The sequence below is a fragment of the Choloepus didactylus genome, chromosome 9 (assembly GCF_015220235.1).
Source record: "Choloepus didactylus isolate mChoDid1 chromosome 9, mChoDid1.pri, whole genome shotgun sequence".
Lineage (NCBI taxonomy): Eukaryota > Metazoa > Chordata > Mammalia > Pilosa > Megalonychidae > Choloepus > Choloepus didactylus.
Genome location: NC_051315.1, coordinates 97,984,329 through 97,998,064, shown reverse-complemented (window position 1 = coordinate 97,998,064; position 13,736 = coordinate 97,984,329). Strand labels below are relative to the sequence as shown.

Here is a 13,736-nt window from a genome sequence, read left to right as displayed (position 1 = left end):
ATTTGAATTTTATCAAAATATAATTAATGAAACAGGGAAAGAGGTTAAAAACATTTTTGGTTTTTCATGGCTCTCAGAAACTTGTGATTTTTCTTGAAGGAACCAGACAAAAGATGTTTGTTCTAACTTCTCTCACCATCCCCTAGACAAAAATACGGTCCACACATGGAGGACCCTACAAGATTAGAAGCAGGAGCATCACACTGCCATCTTCCCGGCCAAGGTAAGAAGACGCAACGAACAGCCAGGGGGAGACCCTGAAATAGGTCATTAGAGGAATCTCAGGAATACTAGATTGATTCCAGAAGGAGTAAGAAGAACACTACATTTTGGGTCAAAATGTTAGAAAGATTTATTTTATCTGTGCCTGTGATGTGATCCAAGCTCTGAAGAATAAGTCACTTAAAGATTGAGCCAAGGAAAGGGAGCCAAAAATACTGTCACAAATTTGGGAGGTACCCAAGCCAGACCAACCGATGGAAGTTGGCACGGGATAGCTCTCTACACGCTAAGTAGCTGACTCAGAAGAAATTTTAGCTTAGATGAATTTATTAAAATGTTAAATACCATCCTTAATAAGAGGATGGATAATTTATTTAGGTCAGCACACACAATTTAATTTGTTTAACTTCCTGATGGTTTTGGATAGAATGAAAGCTGCCCATATTTCCATAATTTAAAGAGAGTCAGAGGGAGAAACTCTTCTTAGCAAAAGAGATGTTAGTATTATTATTAATTTTTACCAAAATATTCTGGAGAAAGGGTTTGGGGAACGGGAAAGGATACCGCAACAAAGAAGTTGAGTGGTCCTTCTTAACACTGGCAAGGCAAGTATGATCAATAAAACTTGAGTTAAAACCCAAACTAGTAACTTGTTTAGTTGCCAGAGACAGCATGTAGCAGATTGAGACTGTAGTTATATAGTTGGCAAATTTTAAAAATGATTTTGTAGCTTTAAGAGGTTGTCAGAATCGAAAGACCTTAATTCTCTGCCACCATCTCTACCACTACCACCACAGAAAGCCCAATGAGAAGTCCCTCTACATAAATCTAGCACTTATGAGGAGTTGCATTTTAGCTGAAGGATGGGTTCCTGAGGACCACTGTAATTCAAGACTAAGTTTCCAGAAGAAATAAACGTAAAATATGGGAGAAGGTACATTCTAAGAGTGCGTGATTTGTTACCTTAGTAGCATATTTTTCTTTAATGTGGCTTTGTATTTTCTCAGAATTGTCTCTGATGTTTTACAGGGTGCTCTCATTTAAATTAACTGTAGAGTGTATAATTTTAGGTGATTGTATTTAGCCCTTTTTATGGTGTTTTACTGCATGCCACTTTTACTCCAAAGTTATCAAGTTTCTAGCTGTTTTTCAGCATTTGCTCTGGTTCAACAGAGTCCTGATGAAAAAAATGATGACTCTGTGAGAGGGTATAAAAATTTTAGAAATACAATGATAGTGAATGGTGAAATAACAACACTATAGTAACCAAAATCTTATTTAAAACATCTTACATATTTAAACAGTAGTTTATGTTGTACAAAGATGGGTGGTACTACTTCTATCTACAAGCTAAAGTGGAGCTGCCAAGTGGAGTTAAGAATTAATATGCCTGCTAGCTTCAAAATTATGCAATTTTTTAACTTTTTTTTTCTAATTTGGAAGATTATTTCAAATTTTGTGCTTAGAGTAATTCTTATAAATATTTTTACATCACACTATAAAAACATATCATTCAAATTTACCCAAACTATTATAGAAACATATTAAGATGACAATATTCTCATTTAAAAAGTGTGACAGTAACTTTTAGTTATTGCCTAGACAATAATTTGTGTGAAAATTAACTAAGATTCGAAAAATATTTGATTTCCCAGAAAAGTCAGAAAGTTTATAAAATCAAATTGATAAGCATCCTTAAAAAAAACAAAAAACAAACAAAAAAAAACACTTCAACTTTTACAATGACACCTATCCCATACATAAAAAGGCTTTCATCTTCATGTATTGTGTGTAAGAGAACTATAAGCTGTACCACACATAAGATGAAAAGGAATCTTTGGGATTCCTTGGTCATGAGAACTTCCTTCTCAGGCTCCTAAAAATATTTCCAGTAGCAGAGAATTTAATGGAAGAGGATGATGGGAACAAGCAGCATGCAGCAATTTATCACTCCTACAGAAATCTTTTATTTCACAGTGATCTAACCTCTTGGGCTTTTTATTAGGAGTAGCAGGGAAAAAAAAATCTAAGATTTGTGAACCGGCCCTTCCCTGCTGTTATCACTAGAGAATCTGGATAAAGAAGAAAAGAAAAAATATCATAATCTTGCCCTGGAACATGATGGAGGTAATGAGGCATCAGGGCCACTTACTGCTGAAAACATAATTGGCACATAAACACAGAAGATGCTTGGTGATGGGAAAGACTTCTTAGTTTCAGAAACAGAGGGATGCCAACAAATCGCAATCCTTCTGTTGTTTGGAGTGGCAATTCTAAAAGTAAAATGGTTATTTTCTTCCAAAATAATGTACCCCTAGAGGAAAGGAATTACTGCAATATTTAATAGCTTAGTAGCTTTAAGTGTTTTCAACTAATGTGAATAAATGATGATGAAGGAAGGGCAAAGGAATCGAAGGCAGCCTACTTGGCAATGAAGGAAAACCTTGGATTTTAGGACTGAAAGTATCTCACAAATAATAGAGAAAGACTCAACAGACCTTTAGCGTTCCTTGTGGACTGTCTAGAGAACCTCTGGGGAGCTCATTTATGAACCAAAAAAAAAAAAAGACAATACATCAGCTCTGGAACAACCTCATTGATATGTAAAATGACTCTATGCATTTTTGAGGAGAAGGAAATGAATACATCTTTCTTATTCTGGAAATCTTTGCCTTGCTTCTTTAATGTGAAAGTCATCATGGGAAAGAATTTAGAACTTTCTTGGGTTTCCTTTATCATTATTCTTGTACTAAGTTCAGCTGGCTTACTGGTTTAAAATTTTTGGTTTCATAATTCTTTTTTTTTGGAAAACTTTATTCTTCTACTCAAACATTTTGAGTCAGCATACATTATGCCACTATATACTCAGCCAAGCAATAATTCATCTTTGTGGAAGTCAGAGACATCTCATGTATTAATTAGCAAGCCTTTCAGGGATGAGTGCATGGAAATGGGTTCCAACTGCTACTCAAACACAGTCCGTGATTTCCAGGAAGGGAAGTATAAAGTAAATTACAAAGAATTTCTTACCTGATTTGTGTCCAGCCAATGAATTGACTTTGCTTTCATCTGGCACTGAGAAGAAATAAGAGAAACCAGGATCAGGCCTGCTTGTAAAGTAGCCATTTTTTTTTTTTGAACAAAAAAAATTAGTATAGATTCATAGTAAGTTAAATCTTTACTGACAAAGATTTTAGAATTTTCTTTTTCCCCAGCCTAACCTGGGGTATGTCATTTTGCTTACCGGATATTTAAAGACAGCTAGGAAGAAATATATGCTCATTAGACTTTATATGAATAAAAGTTCCTTTTCTTTTAATTTTTAATATGTTCAGTTCTTTCAACTGGGTTATTGTTTCTATGTCACAAAGTGAAAAACTAAACTCATGGTTTTGGAGATGTATAATATATTCTAAAACTGAGCATAACAGCTATATATATATACACACACAATACTCAAAGATGGACTTCTGTACCTAGTCAAAATGGAGTGACAAGGAACAAATTTACATTTCTCCCTGAAACAATTATGAAATTGGACAAAACATAGAAAACACTGGTATTGAAGACATTAGACATCAGGCAATGCAGGACAGGGACTCCAGAGAAATGGGAAACAGTGAGGTGAACCCTGTAATTGCCCCAGCTACTCTCTGGAAAGAGTGACCAGCCTGCAGTGCAGGGAGGGACAACAGGCCGAGCCGGTGATATCCCCGGCTTAAGGACATGGAGTGGGTGTCCAGGACCACCACAGAGGTAGAGTTTTCAGGACAGGGTACCAGAGAGGAGAGAGCTACCCAGAATTATTTCTGAGATCTGCAGAGGGTCCTCTCTTGTATTCATTTGAATACTGATGACCACATACACGTGAGGAAACTACACAAGGCCTGTGCAAGAACCACCCAGAGTAGTTAGGGAACAGTGCCTGAAGTTCACTCAGGGCTGGGAATAATGCCTGTTGCTGATAGCCATTCTGGAGCATCAATTGGAGTATGAAGAAGGGTCTTGCCTCAGTAGTAGGGAAAAATTAACCCCAGATTAACAGAGCTCTGATGAAATGGATGAAGTTTTGAAAGGCACAAATTACCGAAGCTTATGCAAGAAGAAACAGATAATGTAAATGGTTCTAGAGTTTTTTTTTTTTTTTTTTTTTTTTTAAAGAATTTATAGTCAAAAACCTTCCCACGAAGAAAACTCCAGGCCCAGGTGGATTCATGGGTCAATCTACTAAACTTTTAAGGAAGAAACAACAGCAATTCTACAGAAACTCTTCTAGAACTTTCAGAGAAGGTAATACTTTCCAACTCATTCCATGAGGTTAGCTTTACCCGGATACCAACATCAGGCAAGACATTATAAGAAAACCATTGACCAATATACCTCATGAACATAAATGCAAAATTCTTAATGCATAAGCATCTTTGCATGGACTATCACTTTCATATTCAACAACAGCTGTTTATTACTCACCATGTGCCACTGTTCTCCAGGGCTGAAGAAAAGTGAGGGGAAATTTGATAACATGGAAAGCCTCCTCCAATCTCCCTAACACTAGATTCGTCTCAGAGTAATTCAGCCCTCCTTCTTCTGCCTGCAAAAGTCTGTCATGTTTCATGGACCCAGTTACAATACATAGATCTTCCAATTCTCACCTGCCTCTCCTTTCCTAAGCGATTTCTTTCTTTTCTAAATAAAAACACTACATGTGCATGATTTTCCTGTTATCAACTGTTTATACCTTGTTAGACTTTTCTTTGCATTTCCAGTTGTGTTGTCAGTTGGTCAGTACTTATGAGACTCCAATTGTGGGCCATATTCTGTCTTTCCTAGGTTTCAAAAAACTTAACTGGAATCTACGGTATAAATATGAAAATATTGGAAAATGACGATAATATTAGAAGTTAATATTTATTGAGTGCTGGTAATATGCAGGTTCTATCCTATACACTTTATATCTTTTAATTAATTTAATCCCCACAATGACCTGGAAAGGTAAGTGTTATTATTATCTTTACATATAAAGAAACTGAAGTACAGAAGATAAGTGGAGGAGCCAGAACTTGGACCTAGCAGTCTTAACTACTCTGTTACACCTGTGACAATAGTTATAGGAGAGTTTCTAAGATATTTTAAGGATGACCAGTAGCATGAGTTAAATATAACAAAAACAAGAACAACACCCATATGCCAGAAACCTATTACTCTTTTTGTTTGAATATGTCCTATTAATGGAAATCTTTCTATGGTGACCAATACTGACATGCATTTGCTATAATTTTGTTTCACATGTTCAGAAATCTACTATTCTAACAGGTTCAAGCTAAAATATTCATACCCATTTTACAGAAGGGGGAATTGTCTGAGTTAGAATCCTGGCTTGGACAATTACAAGTCACGTGCATTGGGGCAAGTTACTCTCCACGTTTCTCTTCATATATAAAGCAATATCACTTACTCCATAGGGTTGTGGTGAAGATTACCCGTGTGTGTGTGTGTGTGTGTGTGTGTGTGTGTGTATGTAAAGTATGTAGAAGATCATATGGTATGTACTGAAAAAATATTAGCTATTATCATTATTAATGAAAGGCAGAATAACATGATGGCTAATAATGAGATAGGTATGGGTTTCAGTCCCAGCAGTATCAAGCAAGTTACCAAGCCCTTTTTAGCCTTAGTTTCCCCATGTACAAAACAGGGATTTCAAAAAAGTACACAAGAGTTGTGTGAATTAAATGAGAAAATGTAGAGAAGCACTTTGCACAATTCCAGGCACATAATTCTCGATTAATAAATGTAAGTGAGAGAGTGACAAGGTGGTGAATTTTAGGATGGTGGTGGTGTTTATGATTTAACTTGCTTGGGATTATAAAGAAGTGGGAGAAAATAATTGAGAGCATAGTATGCTTCAGGAAGGGCACTAATTACTTCTTTGCATAAGTTATCCACGGACTCATCATCCAACACTCACAGCCAGGATCACCTTCCAGTATACCGGGAGGCAATTTACCTTGTAGTGGAAGAAAGCTTCACTTCTAAAGGAAATACAGTACAGTCTTATAGCGTGGCGCCATTGTGAAAAGACAGATTCATACAATGGTAGGTTTTTGTTGTTGTTGCTGTTGTCAGGTATGGTATATTATCTTTTTTTTAACAGATATAAGTTGTCCCATAAAACTGAAGCCAATTTAAATAATGTAAATTAGTCAGCTACATTCCTCTTAACATGGTACCTTCTTAACCTTTTGGCTGAACACTGTCTTTTATTGCTCACAGGAATAATCATCATTATTTTAATTGACAATTTGAAATTCTTTAGAACACTAACATGAACTATTTTTAAAAATAATATAGAACACCCAGATGGGTGACAGGCATAAAAATTAGGTGTCTTTCTGTAAAATATTCACTGGCACAGATTCTATCTTTAGAACAGAAGATAAATAAGCATAATAGAAAAGAGAGGGGACAGTAATGACTTAATAGAATACATTTTATTTCAAAGGTTAAATTGGGTACAATCATCTTTTATACACATGCTTAGTTCTGAGAAGTAATTTAAATAACAGCAGCAAATAAGAAAATGAGGTAAAATTACACACTTTACCAAATTTTTTTTTAATGACAGGTGTTATAATTAATACGAAACTTCCGTTTTAACTCACTTTACCTTAGAGCTCTATAAAGTTCCCTCTTGGGGTTGGAGATTAAGTAGTTTCAGAGCATAATATTCAGATAGCACAACAATTGGAATTGTATTGTAGCAATATGAATAAGACAGTGGTGTTATTCTAAAGAAAGGGCTTATTTACAAGGGATTGAAAAACGAATTGAGACTGATGTGGGAAATGTCTTCTGTTCCAAAGGGTAAAGTACCAGAAACATCAAGTAAGAGAGTGTTGATGGAGCAACAGCCAAATTTTCTTGTGGTTCTGTTGACTTTTTTTTTTTTTTTAAATGTTTATAGAACCTATCACATTCCCTTTCTCATCCTTCACTTTTACTCAAGGACTGGCACGACTTGCTCTGAATTATCTTAAAGGGATATTAAATTAATGGAAGATATATCAATGAAATGTTTCAGTTCTTCTGAAGATGCAATTCACAGATATCTTTATTGCAACTGTTATTAAATACAGGACACCATGGACTTGCCCCTCTTGAGAGCTCGCTGGATTTATTTAGATAACAGGATTTGTATACTAACCCCATACTTTCTGGCATTCAACACAAGATCGATGAACAATATTTGATTTAATTACCATAGGGTGCTTAATAAAGAAGACATTCTTTGGCTTGTTTGCTATTTTCTTGGTGTGCCCTCTGATTCAGGAAAACTTGTCTGACAAACACAGCAGCATGATGGCCTGTGTTTCTAGTTACCTAGGTTGTAGGTCTTTGAAGCTAACCAGAACTGCTGAACACTGATGGCACATTTTTAAAAATAGAATGGAGAAATGCACAGTGTCTTTTGACTTAATTTCAACCAGATTCATTGCTAGAATTGAGAGAAACCATAAAGAAAGAAAACATGGTGGTGGGGAGGATTCTATGTAGAATACGGCACTCTCAGAACTTGTGGCAAACACTAAAGGGCATATAATATTTACATGAATTGGCTTCCCACAAGGATACATTTATATTAATATACCGATCACTTAAAATGTTTTATTCCTTTGTCAAGCCGTCTTAAACACTTCAAATGCATTTTCACTGGGGGAAAACAATCCGCTTGTTTATTGATAGCATTTGATACACATTCTATAACATAAGTGACTATTAGGGACTGCGCTCGCTTAATAAAAATTTGCAGAACAGTGGCATATCTGGTGAGTTAATGGGCCCCATATGCTCTTCTTATGCTGACAGAAGATGGTATATTACTAACATGCACAAATATCTTCAGATAAAAATTGCCATTAGCTACAGTTATTCTTTTTGAGAATGCCAACACTATGTAACAAATGGAGAATATGCAAATGTGTCCCGATTCTCACTACTTCATATTGAGATACTTTGATGCAAAGCGGCTCTAAAATATAATACAATGCTTTCCTTTTACATAGACAGCTCCATTTCATGTAATTTTTGATTTCCGTATCTTTGACATGATAATGACTACAATTTTGAAATTAATGTTTCACATAATAAAACACATCTTCTAATAAAGCCATAGATATTTGTCATTGGATAGTTTGCTGGGAAACGAAATATAAAATAATTCCTTAATGATTAAAAAACTTGGTTCTAAGAATTGTCCCTTCAGAAATCAAAAAAAAAAAAAAAAAAAAATGTTGCAGCTGTTAATGTTAAGAATCAATTTTCCTCTCTTTGGCAGATCAATTTCTGTGCCACTGATTGACTTCCAGAATTTCTAAGGAATGCCGACTTGTTTCATGTTGTAAATTAAGTTCCCACCTTACCAACTGTGAACTATTACATTAACTTGTAGTGTTTTCCTATATCAGTGACTATTTGGCCTACTGCTTCTCCTTAAGGAGACTCAGTTTCCAGCATTATGAATTTTTATATGTGGAAAAATTCTTCCTTCTCTTGAACAATAACAAAACACAAGGATATTGCTGAAAAAGGAGCTAGAGAATTAGTACAATATAAGGATGTGAATGTTTATTTCACCGTCTTTCTTAGTAAGCTTCTCCCCAAACACCATACTCCTCCTTGTATGCCTTACTGATCTGACGATAAGCTAATCAGAACTCAGCAGCTGACATTTTCTTCTGATATCACAGTGCATCTCCCAGCCAGGATGACACAGGGTGAAAATGAGTAGTCCACTCCTATTGCCATTACTCAATTATTCATGTGTTCATACATTTTCAGTGACCTCTTACAAATCCATTTTTTTTCCTCCATGAAACTTAGGGGATCTCAAATCCAAGGTTAAGAAAATCTAAAATTTTACATGTTCCTACATTACTGCCTTCAGCTCATGAAATAAAATTGGAAAAAAATAATTCCTCCACAAAATCATTCATTCATTCAGTAATCCATTCAATGAATGCTGTCTTTCTCAAAAGAATCAGATACTCAACCTTGGGCTCTATTGACAAGATACAAATAATATAAGTGATACAATATAATATGATGTATAGTGTAATAGAAGTGAGGGGGGATACTTTGGAAACAGAGTGGAAAGCCAGAAAGACATGGAATTTCACAAAAACAATAAAGGATTTAGTTGGCTGAGATCTGGGAGAAGCAAGGACACCTCTGACACCTGGGACACCTTTTTAGTTAAGGCAAGGAAAGAATATGAAAAGGATGTTAAGAGCTCAAGCTTGGACATTAAACAGACCAGAATTTTAATGCTAATTACAGGTGTGAGCATCAACTAGTTACTTAAAGTTTTCAACCTTACTGAGCTTATTTACAAAATGTAGATAATGTCCCCTACCTCATAGGGAACTTACAAGATTTAGAAATTTATGGAATCTAGCAGAAGTAGGTGCTCAAAAACTGATTTTTATTGTCACATTCCACCACTTCTGTCAAATCCTCTGTACTCCAGCACATTACAGTTATATTTTTGAATAGGCTCTGCAACTACATGTATCTGTACAATATACAAATAGAACACATGATTCCTTCTATATTGTAATGGCAGTTTATTTACTGTCTTCTTGCCTGTCAAACATGCTTAAAGACCTCACTCAAAGGACTTCTTCTCCAGATACCCTTCCTCTTCCTTCCACGCTGAGCTTGGGAACCAAGGTAATTTGTATATATTTCAAATATTTGTGTATATGTTTCATGCTAAACAATAAGCACCTTAAAGAGGGGATATGTCTTGTTATTTCTTGCCAGCCTAGATCATGCCTAGCACCTTCTGGGTACTCATTAATACTTGCTAAATGAGTAGATGCAATATGTGTAGGAATAAAGAAAGTGTGGTGGTTTGAAGCTGTATGTACCTCAGAAATTTTTTTTTTCTTAAATCTAATCCATTCATGTGGGTGTAAACCCATTGTAAGGAGGATATTTTGATGAGGCTACTTCAGTTAAGGTTTGACCTACATCATTAATGATGGGACTTAAATTCTATTACTTAAGTTCTTTATGAGAGAATGAAATTCTTACAAAGAGAGAAAGCCATGTGAGTAAGAAGCTGAAATCAACAAAACCCAGAAGAGAAGAGAGAGTCCTGCATATGCCACCTTGTGTTTTGCCAAGTGGTAGAGGAGCCAAGAATTGCTGGCAGCTAGTTTGAGGGAAGAAAGAATTGCTTTTATGATGCCTTGATTTGGACATTTTCTCAGCCTCAAAACTGTAAGCTAATAAATTCCCATTGTTCAAGTGCAACCATTTCATGGTATTTGTTTAAGCAGCCTAGGAAACTAAAACAGAGAGGAAACAAAATTCTGATATATCCATTCAGCAAAGGCTTCTAGATTAACATACAGGACAAATGAACATTGTGGTATATACATGGTTATATGAACAGTATAGCGTAAACGTGTTTTAACATTGTAAAATCCTTGTGGTACAATCAATCTGCAGACAAGTTCCTGACAAGGAAGGGGTAGGAGAAGCTAATTTATAAAATGTAACGGCAGTTACATTTTATAATTTATAAAATGTAGATAAATTTAGATGAAAAACATGGTTTGCATTCTAGGATAGGTCTAAAAAAAGACCAAAACATGGTAGAGCTGTTTGGAATAAATATAAATTATATTTTGAACAGTGAATGGTGCAAACATATGAAAGAAATGATTGACAGGCTAGTCACCCTTCCTCGTCTTTCTCTAATGACTGAGCCACATATGACTGATCCCTGGGGTTTTAGTCCCTTTGTATTATTTATTTAATTTTTTCACTTTTTTGTCAGTAATCATACTGTTGTATTATTCAAGTGATAATGACATTTGAAATTGCAGTTTCCTCTATTTATAGAAACTATTAATTGCAGTACTTAAAAAGCCCTGACTACTTGGTACAAAGGGCTCTGCTTTCAATATGCAAAGGTTCCAAATCTGTAAACAGAAGACAAGCTTTCTGTTATATGATTATTTCAGAACCTGGCCCCAACATTAACTTTAAAAAGTACTTTTATTAAATATTGGAGCACTAAAATATTTATAACATATGTGTAAGGCATAAGGGACAACAAAATAAACTCTGTGTATTAATCAATTGATTTAAGAAAGGAATATTATTTAACCTTTGAAGTCTCACATATCTTCCCCAAACCCATTCCTTTCCCTCCTTGTGCAGAGACAGCCACAATCCTGAATTTAATCATTAGCTTCTTGCTTTTCTTTATATGATATTATAAAAAAATTCGTCCCCAAATAATACTTTTAATTTTTTTTTATTAAATGATATTAGATTTTGTTGAATGCTTTTCTGCATCTATTGTTGTGCTCAAATGGTTTTCCTTCTTAGTCTGTTAATGTATGAATTACAACAGTTGATTTTCAAATATTATACCAACCTTGCATTCTGGTTATAAACTTCACTTGGTCATGATATATTATCTTTTTTTTCTTAATATAGATTATTAGGTTTAATTTTCCAAAAAAAAAAAAAATTAAAGGATTTGAACCTACATTCATAAGGGATATCACTCTGAAGTTTTCTTTTTTTCAAATGTCTTTGTTTGGCTTTAGGATCTTTGTAATATTGGACTCACACAAAGAGATGGAATTATTCGGAACAGTTTCTGTTGAATTGGTATTCTTTTTCCCTAAAATGCTTGGTAGAATTAACCAGTGAAGCCATCTGGACTTGCAGTTTTCTTTATAGGAAGGCATTTTTAAAAAAACTAGAATTCACTTTCTTTTATAGCTAAAGAGTTATTCAGATTATCTACTTCTTGTCAAGCTTTGGTAGTATGTTTTCAAGAAATTTGTCCATTTCATCTCAGTTATCAAATTTATTGTTCATATTGCCTCAATGCCTTTCTTTTCTATTCATTTTATTGAGATATATTCACATACCATGCAGTCATACAAAACAAATTTTACATTTGATTGTTCACAGTACCATTACATAGTTGTACATTCATTACCAAAATCAATCCCTGACACCCTCATTACCACACACACAAAAATAACCAGAATAATAATTAAAGTGAAAAAGAGCAACTAAAGTAAAAAAGAACACTGGGCGCCCTTGTCTGTTTGTTTGTTTGTTTCCTTCCCCCACCTTTCCACTCATCCATCCACAAACTAGACAAAAGGGAGTGTGGTCCCTATGGCCCCCCCCCAATCCCACTGTCCCCCCTCATAAGCCACATTTTTATACAATTGTCTTCAAGATTCATGGGTTCTGGGTTGTAGTTTGATAGTTTCAGGTATCCACCACCAGCTACCCCAATTCATTAGAACCTAAAAAGGGTTGTCTATATTGTGCATAAGAGTGCCCACCAGAGTGACCTCTCGGCTCCTTATGGAATCTCTCTGCCACTGAAGCTTATTGCATTTCCTTTCACATCCCCCTTTTGGTCAAGAAGATGTTCTCCATCCCACGATGCCAGGTCTACATTCCTTCCTGGGAGTCATATTCCACGTTGCCAGGGAGATTCACGCCCCTGGGCGTCTGATCCCATGTAGGGGGGAGGGCAGTGATTTCACCTTTCAGGTTGGCTTAGCCAGAGAGAGAGGGCCATGTCTGAGCAACAAAGAGGCATTCGGGAGGAGGCTCTTAGGCACAATTATAGGGAGGCCTAGCCTCTCCTTTGCAGCAACAGTCTTCCCAAGGGCAAATTCCGAGGTAGAGGGCTCAATCCATCAAACCACCAGTCCCCTATGTCTGTGGGCATGTTAGCAACCATAGAGGTAGGGCAGGCCAATACCCCTGCATTCTCCACCAGCTCCTCAAGGGGGCTCTGTATATTTTTTTCCTTGTTTTTTTTTTTTTTTTAACTTTTTTTTTCTAAATCAACTGTATGAAAAATAAAAAAAATAAAAAAAACATACAATAAAAGAACATTTCAAAGAGACCATAACAAGGGAGTAAGAAAAAGACAACTAACCTAAGATAACTACTTTACTTCCAACATGTTCCTACTCTACCCCAAGAAAGTAACCTAATATAGCAACATTTCTGTGAACTTGGTCCCACTATACCCATCAGAAATTAACAGACCATAGTCATTCCTGGGCATTCCCAGAACATTGAATTTACCCATGATAGCTTATCTGTTCTTCTTGGATTATTGTTCCCCCTTCCTTAATTGCTCTCTATCGCTAGTTCCCCTACATTCTACATTATAAACCATTTGTTTTACATTTTTCAAAGTTCACATTAGTGGTAGCATATAACATTTCTCTTTTGTGCCTGGCTTATTTCACTCAGCATTATGTCTTCAAGGTTCATCCATGTTGTCATATGTTTCACAACATCGTTCCTTCTTACTGCCGTGTAGTATTCCATCGTGTGTATACACCACATTTTATTTATCCACTCATCTGTTGAAGGACACTTGGGTTGTTTCCATCTCTTGGCAATTGTGAATAATGCTGCTATGAACATTGGCGTGCAGATATCTGTTC

At 35.6% G+C, this 13,736-nt stretch overlaps 1 protein-coding gene across 2 annotated transcripts in view; it reads right to left on the bottom strand.

The window, feature by feature from the left end:
* The window catches only part of PARD3B (par-3 family cell polarity regulator beta), a 1,159,791-nt gene that overhangs the window by 374,860 nt on the left and 771,195 nt on the right, over window positions 1–13,736 (bottom strand). For both annotated transcript variants that reach the window (XM_037849784.1, XM_037849785.1), the window contains exon 16: window positions 3,253–3,297. In XM_037849784.1, coding sequence (XP_037705712.1) covers window positions 3,253–3,297 — 45 coding nt within the window. The remainder of the gene's footprint in view (window positions 1–3,252; window positions 3,298–13,736) is intronic.